The 16,257-nt window shown below is 39.5% G+C and overlaps 1 protein-coding gene across 1 annotated transcript; it reads right to left on the bottom strand.

Moving 5' to 3' along the window:
• Window positions 1-649: 649 nt before the first annotated feature.
• LOC122748426 (zinc finger protein 883-like) lies at window positions 650-15,892 on the bottom strand. The gene is made up of 6 exons (XM_043994062.1): window positions 15,862-15,892; window positions 15,487-15,569; window positions 14,590-14,640; window positions 12,283-12,409; window positions 11,551-11,646; window positions 650-2,295 (listed from the first exon to the last, which is right to left on the bottom strand). The coding sequence occupies exons 1-6, from the start codon at window positions 15,890-15,892 to the stop codon at window positions 650-652; spliced, it is 2,034 nt and encodes a 677-aa protein (XP_043849997.1).
• Window positions 15,893-16,257: the final 365 nt, after the last annotated feature.

Here is a 16,257-nt window from a genome sequence, read left to right as displayed (position 1 = left end):
CCTGAAGTTTCAAGGGCAGGATAGTTTGTCCATCCATAAGAAGGCCCCATTTAGCTCAATCGAAAGTGAAGTACAAGTGAAGCTTAGAAAGATGCAGTATTCTTGGCTCAGTAAGAGGGCAGATGATAGTTTTATGCTGATAGGAACAACACAAAGTACTTTTGTGATGCCCTGAAAGCTATTTATGGGTTAAAGACCTATGGTTCGACTTCCTGCCCCCTCCCTTCCCCACGCTGCAAATGGACATCAGCACATGCCTCTCTCTCCAAGGACTTAGAGTAGCTGCCCTTGGGGTGGGATAAGGGGTGATTATGGCATCTGTGCTGGTGAAGGAATACTGGGACTTCCCCAATGGCACTGAATGCCACTGCAATACCTATGTCACCACCAAGTGGTATTACAGAGTCAAAGGTTATGAGGAGTCCTGTAGACCTTTGGGCATATAAAACACAAAGTTTTTAAAAGGACTATAAAATAGTTTTTACATGTAATTGGGGGAAGAGGGGAATTCTAAATGAGAAAAAAAATAGAATTGAATTCCCTAACTTTGAGCAAGCTCAAAATTACAAATGAATGCATTTTCTAATTCATAACAGTGATAAGATTTCTATATAATATGAATATTGCCTGAAGGTTTTTACCACATTTCTTATATTCCTAAGATTTCTCCAGTGTGGATTCTCTGATGTGTAAGAAGATTGGAGCTCACTGTGAAAGCCTTTCCACACTGATAACATTCATAAGGTTTCTGTCCAGTGTGGATTCTCTGATGTTCAGCAAGGTTGTAGGTCAATGTGAAAGTCTTTCCACAGTGATTACATTGATAAGGTTTCTCTCCAGTGTGTATTCTCTTGTGTTTATCAAGATTGTACCTCTTTGTGAAAGCCTTTCCACACTGATCACATTCATAAGGTTTCTCTCCAGTGTGGATTCTCTGATGTGAAGCAAGACTGGAGCTACATCTAAACCTCTTTCCACACTGATTACATTCATAAGGTTTCTCTCCAGTGTGGATTCTCTCATGCTTAGCAAGACTGGATCTTTCTGTGAAAGCCTTTCCACACTGATAACATTCATAAGGTTTCTCTCCATTGTGGATTCTCTGATGTGCAGCAAGACCAGACCTCTGTGAGAAAGCTTTTTCACACTGATAACATTCATAAGGTTTCTGTCCAGTGTGGATTCTCTGATGTGCAACAAGACTAGACCTCTGTGAGAAAGTTTTTCCACACTGATAACATTCATAAGGTTTCTCTCCAGTGTGGATTCTCTGATGCTCAACAAGATTGTAGCTCAATGTGAAAGTCTTTCCACAGTGATTACATTGATAAGGTTTCTCTCCAGTGTGTATTTTCTTGTGTTTATCAAGATTGTACCTCTTTGTGAAAGCCTTTCCACATTGATAACATTCATAAGGTTTCTCTCCAGTGTGTATTCTCTGATGTGAAGCAAGATTGGAGCTCACTGTGAAAGTCTTTCCACATTGATTACATTGATAAGGTTTCTCTCCAGTGTGTATTCTCTTGTGCTTACTAAGATTGGAACTCTTTGTGAAAGCCTTTCCACACTGATTACATTTATAAGGCTTCTCTCCAGTATGGATTCTCTGATGGACAAGATGGGATTCCCCTGTGAAAGCCTTTCCACACTGATTACATTTATTAAACTTTTTTCCAGTGTGAATGTTCTGATACCTAATACAATCTGAGTTCCAACCAAAGGCCTTTCCACAACAATGAACTGCATGTCTTCTCATTCCATCATAAAATCTAGCATGGCAAGGAAGATGTGATTGATGAGATGACGTTGCTTTCCATTCAATGTATTCAACAGGCTCCCTTCTAATGTGAATTTTCTGAAGAGTAATGAACTTAGAGTTCAGACTGAAGGCCTTCCCACTTTTGTCACTTGTCTGATGTCTAATGAGATTAGAATTCAAATTCAAAGCCATTTCCAGATGATTACCAGTGTACATTTGCATTTGAAGAGACTTCTCCTGGGTCTTAAAAGGCTCTAGTTGTTTAGGAAACCATTTATTGTCTTCACTGTCTTGAAAATATTCATTCCATGAAGTCATTCTCTTGCGGTTATTAAAGACTGAAGACTCTCTGAGTGCCTTTTCAATTTCACCAGACTCACAGATACTCTTACCCACCTTGGTATCAGAGTCACAGATTTCTTTCAAATTGAACTTACAGGCACCATCATCACTCTCAAATCTAATTTGGACAAATTCTTCCACAGAAATGTTCACCTTTGAAGCCATCTTCTTCACTTCCAACCTGGTCTCTCCACCTGAAGAGAACAATTATGTATTAACAGAAAGATACATACACCTGAATATATGTTCTTTTGTCATGTAAACTTGTTCATATTCTATTTCCCCAGTCAAAATGAAGAATTTTTAATTTAAAGTAGGTGGAATGAATCTTTGGAAACACCTGCAAGATGGCTTATTTTATTTTGTAAATAGTAATTTTTTTTCTCCAATTACAGGTAAAGGTAGTTTATTTCCCATAGAATGTTGAGTTTCAATTTTTTCCCCTCTCTCTTTTTACTTCCCCCTTGTGAAAATGGCAAGCAATCTAATATAGCTTATACGCGTGAAGGCTTGTATATACATTTCCACATTGTTCATGTTGTGAAAGAAAAAACTGGTCAAGAGGAAAATACCACTGTAGTGAAAATTTCAAAGTTGCAGTGTTAGACAAAGAAAGGGAAAAGAAAATAGGTTTATTGAGAGAGGGATCCTTTCTTACAATAAAGCTGGTCTCAGTTCTAGGACCCAAAGACCCCAAGCTTCAGGATTCAGGGATATTTATACACAATGACTCCTGTCACTATTTATCATAACCCAAGAGGTACAAATACAGTAAGTATTGAATAGGGAGAAAGAAACCATCAAATATTAGCATAGTCATTTGCAATTCTATATATTGTTTAAAAATAACACTGTTACTAAGTAACAGGCTCATAATATATGAAACCAGATCCTGGATTGCATCTTTGCCATCTTGGATGTGTCCTCTCTGGCCTATATTTCTCTGACTTTTTTCTCAGCTATTAAGACTTTCCACCATATTGGTTAAGCTTGGCTTTCCAACTTTTCTCCAGCTCTCATTGTTCCCTTATACCTCAGAAGGTACTATTTTAAGTATTTGATCTTTAAGCTGATTGGTGGCTAGACCTAACCACAATTGGAAGTCGGGTAGTTGTACCTTTGGTTAAGCTTGTGGAGTAGGCAAGGTAGCATTTGCCTTAACTCCTTTCAATATCTATCTTAGTTACTTCATAATCATTTTCTTTTAAAGAACATCTAAATCTTTTAAATCACAGTTTGTAGTCCATAAACTGATTAGTACTACTGTTAAATACTTATATTTAAGGGGTGGGGAAAATCTCACCCACAACATGAAAAAGGAAAAGCAGAAAAAATGTGAAAATAGCATGCCTCAATCTTGTTTCAGACTCCATTGTTCTTTCTCTGGATGTGGATAGCATTTTCCATCAATAGTCCTTTGGAAATGTCTTGGATCATTGTATTAGTGAGAAGAGCTAAATCTTTCATAGATAGATGATCATTGCACAATGTTGCTATTATGGTGTACAATGTTTTGCTCATTTCACTCAGTATCAGTTCATCTAAGTCTTTCCAGGTTTTTCTGAAATCTGTCTGCTTGTCATTTCATATAGCACAATTGCATTCCTGTGACACAACTTTTTCAGCTATTCCCCAATTGATGGTCATTGCCTCAGTTTCCAATTATTTGGAACCATAAAAAAATCTATATCTATAATGTTTGACAAAACTTAATAGTTGTTTTTTCTTCAAGTTACATGTAGTTTTCAAATTTGTTTTTATAAGACTTCGAATTCCAAAATTTTCTTCCTCCCTCTCTTCACTCCTCCCTTCCCAATATAGAAAGCAATGTGATACATTTATATATATCTATATAGAGAGAGATATATATGTACAATTGCATTAAAAATATTTCTACATTAGTCCTGTTATTTAAAAAAAAATCACAACAAATGGGACAAATGGGAATAAAAACCAAAACAGGCCAAAAAAAACCTGTCTTGTTATTTCAGAGTCTATCTTTCTCTTACTGTTGACCTTTCTTGCTACTATACAGAAATGATGTATTTAGGTTTATTTTATATACTGTGACTCTGCTAAAGTTGATTATTTTAGTATACTATTATATCATCTGATAAGAGTGATAGTTTTGTTTCTTTATTACCTAATCTGATTCCTGCATTTTTTTTTCCTTCTCTTACTGTTAAAGCTAACGTTTCTAATGTGATATTGGATAAGAGTGGTGATCATGGACATACTTGTTTCACTCCTTATCTTATTGGCATCATGACTAGCTGATCCCCTTTGCTGATAATGCTCATTTAAGGTTTTAGATAAATTACTTACTTTTTTCTGCATCTATTGATATAATCATATGCTTTTTGTTGTTTTTCTTATATATATATGATCAACTATGCTAATCATTTTCCTAAAATTGAAACAGCCATGCATTCCTGATACAAATCCTACCTGGTTATAGTGTGTGATTTTTGTGACATATTTCCCTAATCGCTTTGCTAATATTTTATTTTATAATTTTGCATTAATATTCATTGGTGAAACTGGTCTACAATTTTCTTTCTGTTTTGGCCCTTCTTCATTTAGGAATCAGCACCATGTCTGTGTTATAAAAGGAATTTATTAGGACAACTTCACCTATGTTTCCCTTTGATTCTTTAATGTAAAAGTTCTTAAGTCCATGGTAATACTGACTATAGCTAATTGGTATAAAATTGGTTCATTCTGGCTGACTGCATTATTTTCTACTTCATAGTTCTGGAATTTGACTAAAATATTCCTTGGAGATTTCATTTTCAAATCTCCTTCAGAAGGTGATAAGGTGATCCTTTCAATGAAGATTTTACCCTCTGGTTCTAGGTCATCATGGTAGTTTTCCTTGATAATGTCTTTAAAAATGCTGTGCAGGCTCTTTTTCTGTTCATGGCTTTCAGGTTATCCACACATTCTTAAATTATCTCTCCTAGGTCTATTTTCCAGGTCAGTTATTTATCCAACAAGGTATTTTACATTTTCTTCTATTTTTTCATACATTTGATTTTATCTGACTGATTCTTGATGTCACATAGAGTCCTTCTACGTGCTAAAATCTAATTCTTAAGAAATGTACCAGGGCGGCTAGGTGGCGCAGTGGATAAAGCACCAGCCCTGGATTCAGGAGTACCTGAGTTCAAATCCAACCTCAGACACTTGACACTTACTAGCTGTGTGACCCTGGGCAAGTCACTTAACCCCCATTGCCCTGCAAAAAAAAAAGAAAGAAAGAAAAAAAAAAGAAATGTACCCATTTTGACCTTATTTTAGTATAAGGTATAAGATGTTGGTCTATGCCTAATTTCTGCCATACTATCTTCCAGTTTTCTCAGCAATTTTTGTCAAATACTGAGTTCCTATCCCAGAAGCTGGAGTCTTTGGATTTATCAAACAGTACATTACTAAAGTCATTTACTACTGTATCTCCTGTGCCTAACTTATTCCATTGATCCTCCACTCTGTTTCTTAGCCAGTACCAGTTTTAGTGACTGCTGCTTTATAGTAAAGCTTCAGATTTGGTACAGCTAGCCCACCTTCCTGTGCATTTTTTTTTCATTATTTCCTTTGATATTCTTGACCTTTTGTTTTTCCAGATGAATTTTGTCATTATTTTTTCTAGCTCTATAAAGTAAATTTTAGGTAGTCTCATTGGTATGGCACTGAATAAGTAAATTAATTTAGATAGAATTGTCATTTTTATGATATTAGCTTGGCCTATCCATGAGCAATTGATACTTTTCCAATTATTTAGATCTGATTTGATTTGTGTGAAGTGTTTTATAATTGTGTTCATAGAGTTCCTGGGTTTGTCTTGGCAAGTAGACTCCCAAGTATTTTATATTGTCTACCATTACTTTAAATGGAATTTCTCTTTCTAACTCTTGCTACTGGGCTTTGTTGGTCATGTATAGAAATGCTGATGATTTATGTGGATTTATTTTCTTCAGTTAGCTTTTGTCCCTCTCCTTTTACCTATGGCCATTTCTACTTTTAAAGGAATCGTTTTCTTCACGCAATTGTTGTGCTTCCTTTTCCAAGCAATTGCCTCTTTTTTTTTTTTGTAATTCCCCTGCATAACTCATTTCCATTCCCAATTTTGCTTCTTCATCTCTTTTAATTTTTAAATTCCTCTTTGACCTTTTCCAAGAGGACTTTTTGGGCTTGAGACCAATTCAACTTCCTCTTTGAGGCTTCACACGTCAGCATTTTTGACAGTTATCCTCTTCTGATTTGGGGTTTTGATCTTTCCTTTTGCCATAGGAGATTTCTATAATCAGGGTTCTTTTTGGATTTTTTGACTCATTTTTAACAAAGTGGAGCCATGCGCTTGGGGGATGGCAGGCCCTGTCCCATGCTATTTGGAATAGTGGTCACTGGCTTTCTGCACTGGGGCTTCTGGGGCTGGCAGCTTTTCTTCTGTTCTAGGATGACCCACCCTAGCCACAATTGTTGTGCTGGATTTCCAGGGCTGGTAGTTGGTCCACTGTGCTGGGGCTGGAGTTCTGTGGTGCCCCAGGCCTGCTGAGCCAGGATTGTTGAACCTTGGTTGCTGTGCTGTGGCTAAGAGCCTCCTCCTGGCTTGGCCAGACACTTCCTCTACTTGACTTTCCTGACTTTTCCTTCTAAGTTATCTAAGGATGGATAATTATTGCATTCCATCTTTTTATAGATTCTTTTCATTCAGGACATTTTAGACGTTTGACTTAATTAATGTTGTTTCTGAGTGAAACTGGGGTGAGTTAAGGCATCATCCTGGCTTCTTTGTGACATCTTCACTCTATCCCCAAGATGGCTTTTTTTAGGAAGAGCGTAACATACAATAACATCGAATCCTCAGAACAAAGCAGTTACGCTGGCAAGCCTAGTATTCTTTTTGCCTTTTACAACTTTGGCCATGAGCTCAACATGTCTGAGTAACCATTTTAGCATATGTGCAACTGACCCTAGAACTCAGACCATGTCACTGAGGAGGCTCTGTCCTGATTACTGTATATTACAAGCGCTTGTTTCTTTCTTTTTTTTGTGCGGCAATGAGGGTTAAGTGAGTTGCCCAGGTTCACACAACTAGTAAGTGTCGATTGTCTGAGGGTGGATTTGAACTCAGGTCCTCCTGACTCCAAGTCTGCTGCTCTATCTACTGTGCCTCCTAGCTGTTCCCTATCCATTACAATTTCTATCCTTTCTTAAAATACCCACTGTGAATATAATTTTGTGAATCTCAAGTAATCTTCCTGCTATTTTGTAGTGATAGAGTTAGATACCCTGTAATATGATGATTCTTGCTAAATTTCACATGTTCAGATATAGGTTTACTTTTTTTTTAATTATCATTTAATTATTTTCAGTATTATATGCAACTTTTCTTATTTTCTGTTCTGATCCAAAGATATCATGCCACTTCCTGCTCATACACTAAGTATTCATTCCAATTCCTTATCTATATTATATTTCAAATTGTATCTTGAATCCAACTTCTTTCTATTAGGAAATTAACAGCAGGATTTTCTAACGGTCCTCTGGTACTACATCCCATTTAGTGGTTCAAGAACTCTTTGGAGGTTCATGATGATGAAGTCCAAGGTGTTTTAGCTAAAAATTATTTACTGCAAAACAATATGGACTGGCAAAGAAACAGAGTAGTAGATCACTGGAAAAGAATAGCTACATATTATGGATCAGGAAAATATAAATTAAAACAACTCAGGGGTAGCATCTCACACTAATGGGAAACTAATAAACTCTGGGTGGAATTGTGAACTGATCCAACCATTCTGGAGAATAATTTGGAGGTAAGTCCAAAGGATTATGAAACTGTGCATACCCTTTGATCCAACAGTACCACTGCTACAGTTATATTCCAACACATCCCAAAAAAGGGAGACAGACCTACTTGTACAAAAATATTTACAATAGCTCTTTTTGTGGTGGCTAAGAAAATCAAAGTCCCCATCAATTGGGGAATGGCTAAACAAGCTGTGGTAGATGCTTGTAATGCTATAAGGAATCACAAGCAAGATAGATTCAGAAAGTCTTTATTATGATGAAGAGATGAAGGAGAACCAGAACACTGTGCACAGTGACATTGATGTTGTTTGATGAAGAGCTGTGAATGACTTAACTATTTTCAGCAATACAGTCATCCAAGAGAATCCCAAAAGACTAATGATGAAGCATACTCTCTATTCCCAAAGATAGAGCTGATATTGAACACACACTAAAACATGATATTTTTTGGTTTCTTTCATTTTTTTCTTTTGTTTTTTTATGTAAAATAACTAATACTATAATGTTTTATATAACATGTTTTGTATACCATGTATCTGATAGCCTTCTGCCTCTGGGAAGGCATAGGTAAGGGAGGCAGGGAGGGAGGGAGGGAGAGAATTTGAATCTCAAAACTTTAAAATTAAAAAGTTTATTAAAATTTATCAGAAGTCCTGGGTTTAAAATTTTTTTCCCAGCTTTCTGTCCCTTCAAATTTTGGATGCATTTCTTCCATTTGTGCAAAAACTCTTTAATGTAGTCAGAGTCATCCATTTTGCATTTCATAGTATTCTCTATGTCTTATTTGGTCATCAACTGTTCTCCTTTCCAAAGATCTGAGAAGTAAACTATTCCTTCCTCTCCTAATTTACCTATGGTATCACCTTTTATGTCTAAATCATGTACCCATTTTGACCTTATTTTAGTATAAGGTCTAAGACATTGGTCTATGCCTAGTTTCTGCCATACTATTTACCACTTTTCCCAGCAGTTTTTGTCAAATAATGAGGTCCTAGCCCAGAAGCTGGAGTCTTTGGGTTTAATAGTACATTACTAAAGTCATTTACTACTGTGTCTCCTGTGCCTAACCTATACCATTGATCCTCCACTCTATTTCTTAGCCAGTACCAAATAGTCTTGATGACTTCTGCTTTATAGTAGAGCTGGAACTATGCCCATTTGACCCAGTAATACAAGTATTAGGTCTTTTCCCCAGGGAGATCATGGAAAAGGGAAAAGGACCCACAAGTACAAAAATATTTATAGCTGCTCTGTGGTGGCAAGGAATTGGAAATTGAGGGGTTGCCCATCAATTGGGGAATGGTTGAACAAATTGTGGTATATGAATGGAATGGAAGGAATACTATTGTGTTGTAAGAAACGAGGAGGAGGGGTATTTCAGAGAAACCTGGAAGGATTTGCATGAACTGATGATGAGTGAGATGAGCAGAACCAGGAGAACACTGTATACAGTATCATCAACATTATGTTTGGATCAACTGTGATATTTGATTCTTCTCAGCAATACAATGTTCCAAGATAGTACCAAAGGACTCATGATGGAAAATGTTCTCCAAAGCCAGAAAAAAGAAAAACTGTGAAATATATGCAGATTGAACCTTACTATTTCTACTGGGTTTTGTTGTTCTTGTTTTTCTTTTTTGAGGTTTTTTCTTTTGCTCAGATTCTTCTATCATATCATGACTAATACAGAAATATGTTTAATGTGATTGTACATATATAATATATATTAGATCACTTGCTGTCTTGGGGAGGGAGGAAAATTTGAAACTAGAAATCTTATAAAAACTATCTCTAAATTTAACTGGAAAATAATAAAATATTCATATAAAAAAAATTTATTGGCACCTTATGCAGTAAAGAATTGCCAAGATTTGTTTGCCATTTATTTTTCTCCTGGAACAACAAGAAGATATTTGAGGCCTTAATATATTTCATTGTGCAGTGATTCCCAACCATCATGATTAGTCATAAAATGATGTTATTAAAAAAAAAAAAGACTTCTCATTGGTTTCACTGCTTCAAGTCTCTCACCAATCCACTTAATTCCTCACCTAGATGTCTAATTCATCTACTACAAGACACTTCTGATCATGTCACTGCCCCCTCAATAAAACACTTCCTATTGCCTCCCAATTAACTGGATCTAATATGAAATCCTCTGCTTGGCTCTTAAAGCCCTTTTATCATCAGCCCCTCTACTATTTTCCCAGGCTTCTTTCACCTTATTTCCCCTCCACATGTATGATAATCAGGTTTCTTTGTTTCTTGACCAGCAACATATCCTGGCTCCATGTTCTCTCTGGCTGTCCCTCATGCTTGCTCTGGCTTCCTTTAAGTCCCACCTAAATTCTTCCTTTTACAGTAAGTCTCCTCCTGTCTTCCTCACCCATAGGGCCTTCCCTGTCTTCGTTAGCTCCAATTTATCCTGAATACATTGGGTTGATAGATGATTGTTTACATGTTGTGTTCCCCATTAGACTGAACTCCTTGAGAGCAAGGCTTATCTTTTGCCATTCTTTGTGTTTCTAGTGTTTAGCAGTGTCTGGAACAGAGTAGGTGCTTAATGTTTATTGACTGGAATAAAAACTAGGAAACAGGCCCTGGAGTCAGGAGTACCTGAGTTCAAATCTGGCCTCAGACACTTAACACTTACTAGCTGTGTGACACTGGGCAAGTCACTTAACCCCAATTGCCTCAGTAAAAACAAACAAAAACAAAAAACAAAAAACTAGGAAACAATTCAGAATGATACCCTCAGCCCATGTGAGATGCTTTGAGGAGAGTTTGATGCCCCAAAGTTCACAATGCTAACTCCTTATACCATCAAAATTTTAGAACTACAAGATGTGAGAAAATAATGGGGTCACAGGGGACCCAGAGAGCTTTGCCTGCCCTTTCTTAAGGCCAGCCCAGAGTCAGGAGAATTTCAGAGGAAATGTAATTGTACCTTGGACTGTGAATACAGACACCAGAAGTTAAATCCACACCTACCTGAAAAGCCTTGCCCCCCAGAGGGTCTGTCCTCTGGGTCTGAGATCAGCACATACTGCTCCAGACCACCCTCAAGTCCAATGAACCAATAGATTTGAATGATGCTAGCCAATTAGCTTGAAGCAGGGTGTAAGGGCCACCTCTCCTCCTGACCTTACTGAGCTTACTCTCCTGGACTCTCTCTCTTGGCCTTGGGACTCTGAAGGAGCAGCCACAAGGCCCACTATCACTCTCCCCTCTGAACTTTTGGGGGCATGTGCTCTATCTTTACTAAAATTTAATATGCTTTAATAAATGCTTAATGCCCCAAACTGGTGGTATAGCCTCTGATTTCTAAGTAGAAATTTATTAGAAACCCCAGCTAAGTTTCCCTACAACGTGGGACAGAAACAGGTCACTCCCACATAAATTTAAATGCCAAAAAGGAAACTGAAAGGCCAAGGAGTTTAACTTGCTCCCCTGTATGAGGAAATTGGGGCTCTAAGGGTCAGTTACTTGCACAGGATCCCACAGCTGAAATGTATCTAAAGATCAATTCCACTAAGACCTTCCTGCCCACAAGTCTAGCACTCCCTTCACCACAACACTTAGGAGACCTCTTATGATAAGAGCCCTCATACACCTGCTTTTATGTCACTCACCTGGACAGGAGATCCTTGGACCTTTGTGCTCTACCATCCCTGGTGATTCACCTCTCTGGAAAGGAGAGCTCACATCTTCTCTAGAAACTGGAAGTCCTAGGAATAAAGAATAAGGAAGGGATGAGGACAGAGAGAAATGTACACTTTAGTCCTCCTTAGGGAAAGAAGACATGCTAGCAGAGATGACAGGATGGGTCCCAGGATGTCTCAAGGACAGTTCTCAAGGTATTGATTGCTGGGATCTTTGGAGGCAGCCTGAGGTCACACAGGCCATTTGGTATCAGAAGACTTCACCTTAATTCACCTCTTTCCTAGAAGGATGGGAACACTGCCTAGCTTCAATTATCTAGAAATTGGAGGCTGCTGGTAGTGCCGTGGTAACAGCCCTGGGCCTGGAGTTAAAAAGAAAATTTCAAGCCTGTGTTAGACACATGGTAGCTGTGTCCCCCTGGACAAATTGTGTAACCTGCTTGCCTCAGTTCCTCAAATATGAAATGGGCATAAAAATACTACAGGAATCATAGGAATATTGTGGAGATAATAGTCTTTGCCCAGACCTGGTTAAAAAGCAGGTATATGAAAATGTTTATGCCACTATCTTCCTTTCCCAACATCAGGAATTTGATAGAACAAAGAAGGAAGAATCAGGATAAACTTGCTAGGCCTGGCAGGATGAGGAGCAGGGAGCTACCATGTCAGTAGCTCACAGTCACCAGAGGCAAAGATCCTTACCCACAAAAAGCAGGTTCTGGACATTCTCCAGCATGACCTCCTTGTACAGCTCTCTCTGAGAATGGTCCAAGATGCGCCACTCCTCCTGGGTGAAATCCACAGCCACATCCTTGAAGGTCACCAGCTCCTAAGTCATCAAAAGTCACATGATTAAGATCTGAAAAAGACTTCAGAATTCACCTAATCCAGCCCTCATCAACTTAGAGCAAGAAACTGAAGCAAGGAAGGCATTTGCCCAAAACTCATTTATTATTCTTCCTTTTCTTTTTTTTTGTGGGGCAATGAGGATTAAGTGACTTGCCCAGGGTCACACAGCTAGTAAGTGTCAAGTGTTTGAGTCCAAATTTGAACTCAGGTCCTCCTGAATCCAAGGCTGATGCTTTATGCACTGAGCCACCTGGCTGTCCCCCAAAACTCATATATTTATGAAAGTCAGCAGCAACACTTGAAACCATATCCAATAAGAGTCCAATGGAATACTGAGAAAAGTATTTTATATTTGAAGTGATAACCATGTTAGAATGATAAAAGTTGAATAAAGGTCTTACTGTCAAATGTTTCTCCCTATAGGCTAAGGGAGAATGTATGTGCTCTGTGAGTGAAGTATCAGATCCTACGGAGAAGAAAGCGAGAAAATATCTGGCCTCAGATACTTGCCACTTACTAGCTGTGTGACCCTGGGCAACTCACTTAACCTTCATTGCCCTGCAAAAAAAAAAAAAAAGAATTTGAGAACTTGGCAAATATTGTATACTCCGAGGGGGAAAAAAAACCATTACTGGTCATCACTAAGATTAAGAAAAAACACTGGGGCAGCTAGTTGGCGCAGTGGATAGAGCACCGGCCCTGGAGTCAGGAGTACCTGAGTTCAACTTCGGCCTCAGACACTTAACACTTACTAGCTGTGTGACCCTGGGCAGGTCACTTAACCCCAATTGCCTCACTAAAAAAACAAACAAGAAATATTGCTTAGGGAGAGTTAGATATTGTCCTTTGTCTTAAAGAGGACCAAAGGGACATCACTATTACAATCATGCTACAATGTCTGACTGGCTGATCAGATCAGTACACGCTCAGAATGCCCTACCACAGGTCCAGACCTTCAATTTGGTATTCAGCCTAATACTTCTTGTCACCCACAATTTTCTTCAGAGCTTTCAAAATACTGAGGTAGATCTGGAAATGCATAAGTCAACCACATAATCAATGTGAACATCCCTTGCCAAGGCAAGTGAACACATCTAGAGTATTTAAATCTTCTCCACTTGCTGGAACTGATGGTTCCAAGTATGCATGGAGTGGTGCTGGCTGATGAAGCACCCGTGTTTTCTTCGGGTGAGTTGTTAGGTCAAAATAAGCAACAGAGAATTGACTCCTATTTTGTTACATATCAGCTTCAGAGAGTGCACTAAATGCATAGTCATCTGCAAACAAGCAAGCAAAAAAATTACGCCCTAAAGGCTCCCTCTACTGTTCTCTTGTCTTGTTGTCTTTCCAAGTTGAATAATTTACCCAGTTCAATAAGTGACCTTGATGCTGTGTTTCACCTCATTGAAGGCATCTGACTGGGAAAGGGCAGGAGTCCATGATCCAGAACCCAGACAAGCCAGACATCATGGAATAGATGTTCAATGCTGATGAAGTTCTACAGGCAACCAGATTTTGACATTCTTTTCCATAACTCTCCACAACTGACAGTATCAAAAGCCTTAGCGATGAACATTGTGTACAGACTTCTGTTCTGCTCCTGGCATTTCTCCTGGAGTTGTTAGGAAGCAAACACTATATTGACCATTCCTCAGCCCTTTCTGCAGCCACACTGGCTCTCAGGTAGATGACCATCTTCCATGTGGAGGCTCGGCCGGTTTAGGAGGACTGTGGAAAGAATCTTGCCAGCAATGATGGAGAGCCTCCTCTGACTGTCACAGGACAATCTATTTCCTTTAGCTTTATACAGATGGACAATGGAGGCATTCTTGAGCTCCTGGGGGATAACCACCTCTTGCCATATAATCCAGAATATGTTAGCCAATGATGTAGGAGCAATGGACCCCCACACACACACACACTGTAAATCTCTGCTGGAATAAAATCAGCACCAGCTGCTTTGCCACAGGAGAGGAGCTAATGGCATTCAAACTTCTTCAGCTGGAAATTTGGTTAGAGAGGGATTTACTTCAACCTGAGTTAAATGACCAATGGCTTCCTGATTGATTAATGACAGTCTGATGAGATCATTATGGACATGTTCAGCCCATCTCTCCAGGATCATGTCCTTATCATTTACCAGTGTATCCCCTTCCTCACTGGGAAGTTGAGATGCACCAGAGGTCTTTGGTCCATAGCCTTGGCATTTTTCTGCAAGGCAAGCACACTGTCACATGTCTTTCATTCACTCCTTTTAGTATGCATACAAGCTCGGTGGGATGTGATACTGCCTGAGTTCTCTTATAACACGAGCTGTTCATCTTTCAGGTCTACTGGATTGTCTGCTGTCCCTAAGGGTGCACACATTTCATAGACTGATGGGGAGTAGAATCACCTTTGTAGAAATTTTTTTTAGTTTTTGTTTTGACAGGAAGGTAGGATCCCCAACATGTTGGGGTAATCGGGCCAAGGTTGAGTAAGCAGATGATTTTTACAGCATCTTTTCTATCCCATTCCTCATCCCAGGAGGTGAACAATGCAGAAGAATCTGGCCAGCCTGGGCTGCCACGTGCCCCTGCTGCTTTCAGGGAGAAGAGGGTCTGGGGCCTAGGCCACCTGTGTGCAGGGTTGTAACTACAGCTCCCCGTGACTCTCCATCTACTGCTACATCATGTGCCTTTCACCAGAGGACTTTGAAAGATAAAAAATAGTAAAGTGCTCTGGGTGACGTCTCCTAATTCATTCAGAACTTGCATTTGAGTCAGAGTTGCACAAAGTCATCAGCCTCACTCCTCCTTCCAGAGCTGTCACAGCCCAGGGGCAGAACAGAGTCAAGGTACCTGGTGATGGCTTGAGCTGCAGGGCATGGCCTGGGCTTGTTAGGGGAATACCTTGGTCTTCAATGTCCAAGCAAGCTCTCAGTGCTCCAAAGCACCTGCTTCAGCTGCCTTCATGGCCATTGGGATAAATTGTTCTTATCCACCCATTCCACAGGGGGACGTCTTCACACGCTTGGGGTAGACACCTGCCCCCCCCCCCACTTCAGTTAACCCCAACCTGGTTAGTCCTTGTGCTGAAATACTTGACTGGGCTGTGGCTGCTGTGCATGATGCAGCTTCTTGGAGCCAGGGGAGGCTTGGCTGGACCAGGGAAACACCAAAGGGGAAAGCAGCCCTGAAAAGGCCTTGGCAGCCCTCACCCCAGGGGCACTATTCTTCCCCGAACATGCCATGATTCCTGCTTCACTCAGCCCTCTAGAGCCCCCCCAGAGCCCAGGCCATGCTCACTGGGAAGAACCCTCCACAGGCCCAACCCTTGTGCCCCTCCTGCTGCTCTCTGGACATCTTTATGCCACCCCCAACCAGTCTCTTTCCTCCTTTAACTCTGGGAAGCACAAGGACATCTTTTGCACTCTCATCCCCCAACTCTTACCACTGAGGCTCTGATGTACCAAGTGGCTCATGGTCCTTAAAGTGATCTTGAGAAATCATTATTAACTCCATTTGATGCCACACTGGCTGTTCTTAAATCAAGGTACTGAATGAATGTCCCCTTCAGTATCTCCCTTCCCCAATCACTTTAGGAGAACACAGAGGACTTCCTGTCCTGCTATTCTGTCCAAGGAGGCTCAAAGGGCTTAGCAAATACTGACTCACTCTCTGACTAATCAAGAAGCTCCTATGTTCTTTGGACTGGTTTGAGTCCCAAGGCTAAACATCTTTGTATCTAAACTTTCAAGTCTAACTCTCAATTCACAGTTTTTATTTTTGCTCAAAATGTAACTTTTCTTCACTATTAGGGCTTTATTCCAAAGAGATAATAAAAAAG

The sequence above is a fragment of the Dromiciops gliroides genome, chromosome 3, assembly GCF_019393635.1.
Source record: "Dromiciops gliroides isolate mDroGli1 chromosome 3, mDroGli1.pri, whole genome shotgun sequence".
Lineage (NCBI taxonomy): Eukaryota > Metazoa > Chordata > Mammalia > Microbiotheria > Microbiotheriidae > Dromiciops > Dromiciops gliroides.
This window is presented reverse-complemented; position numbering and strand designations above follow the sequence as displayed.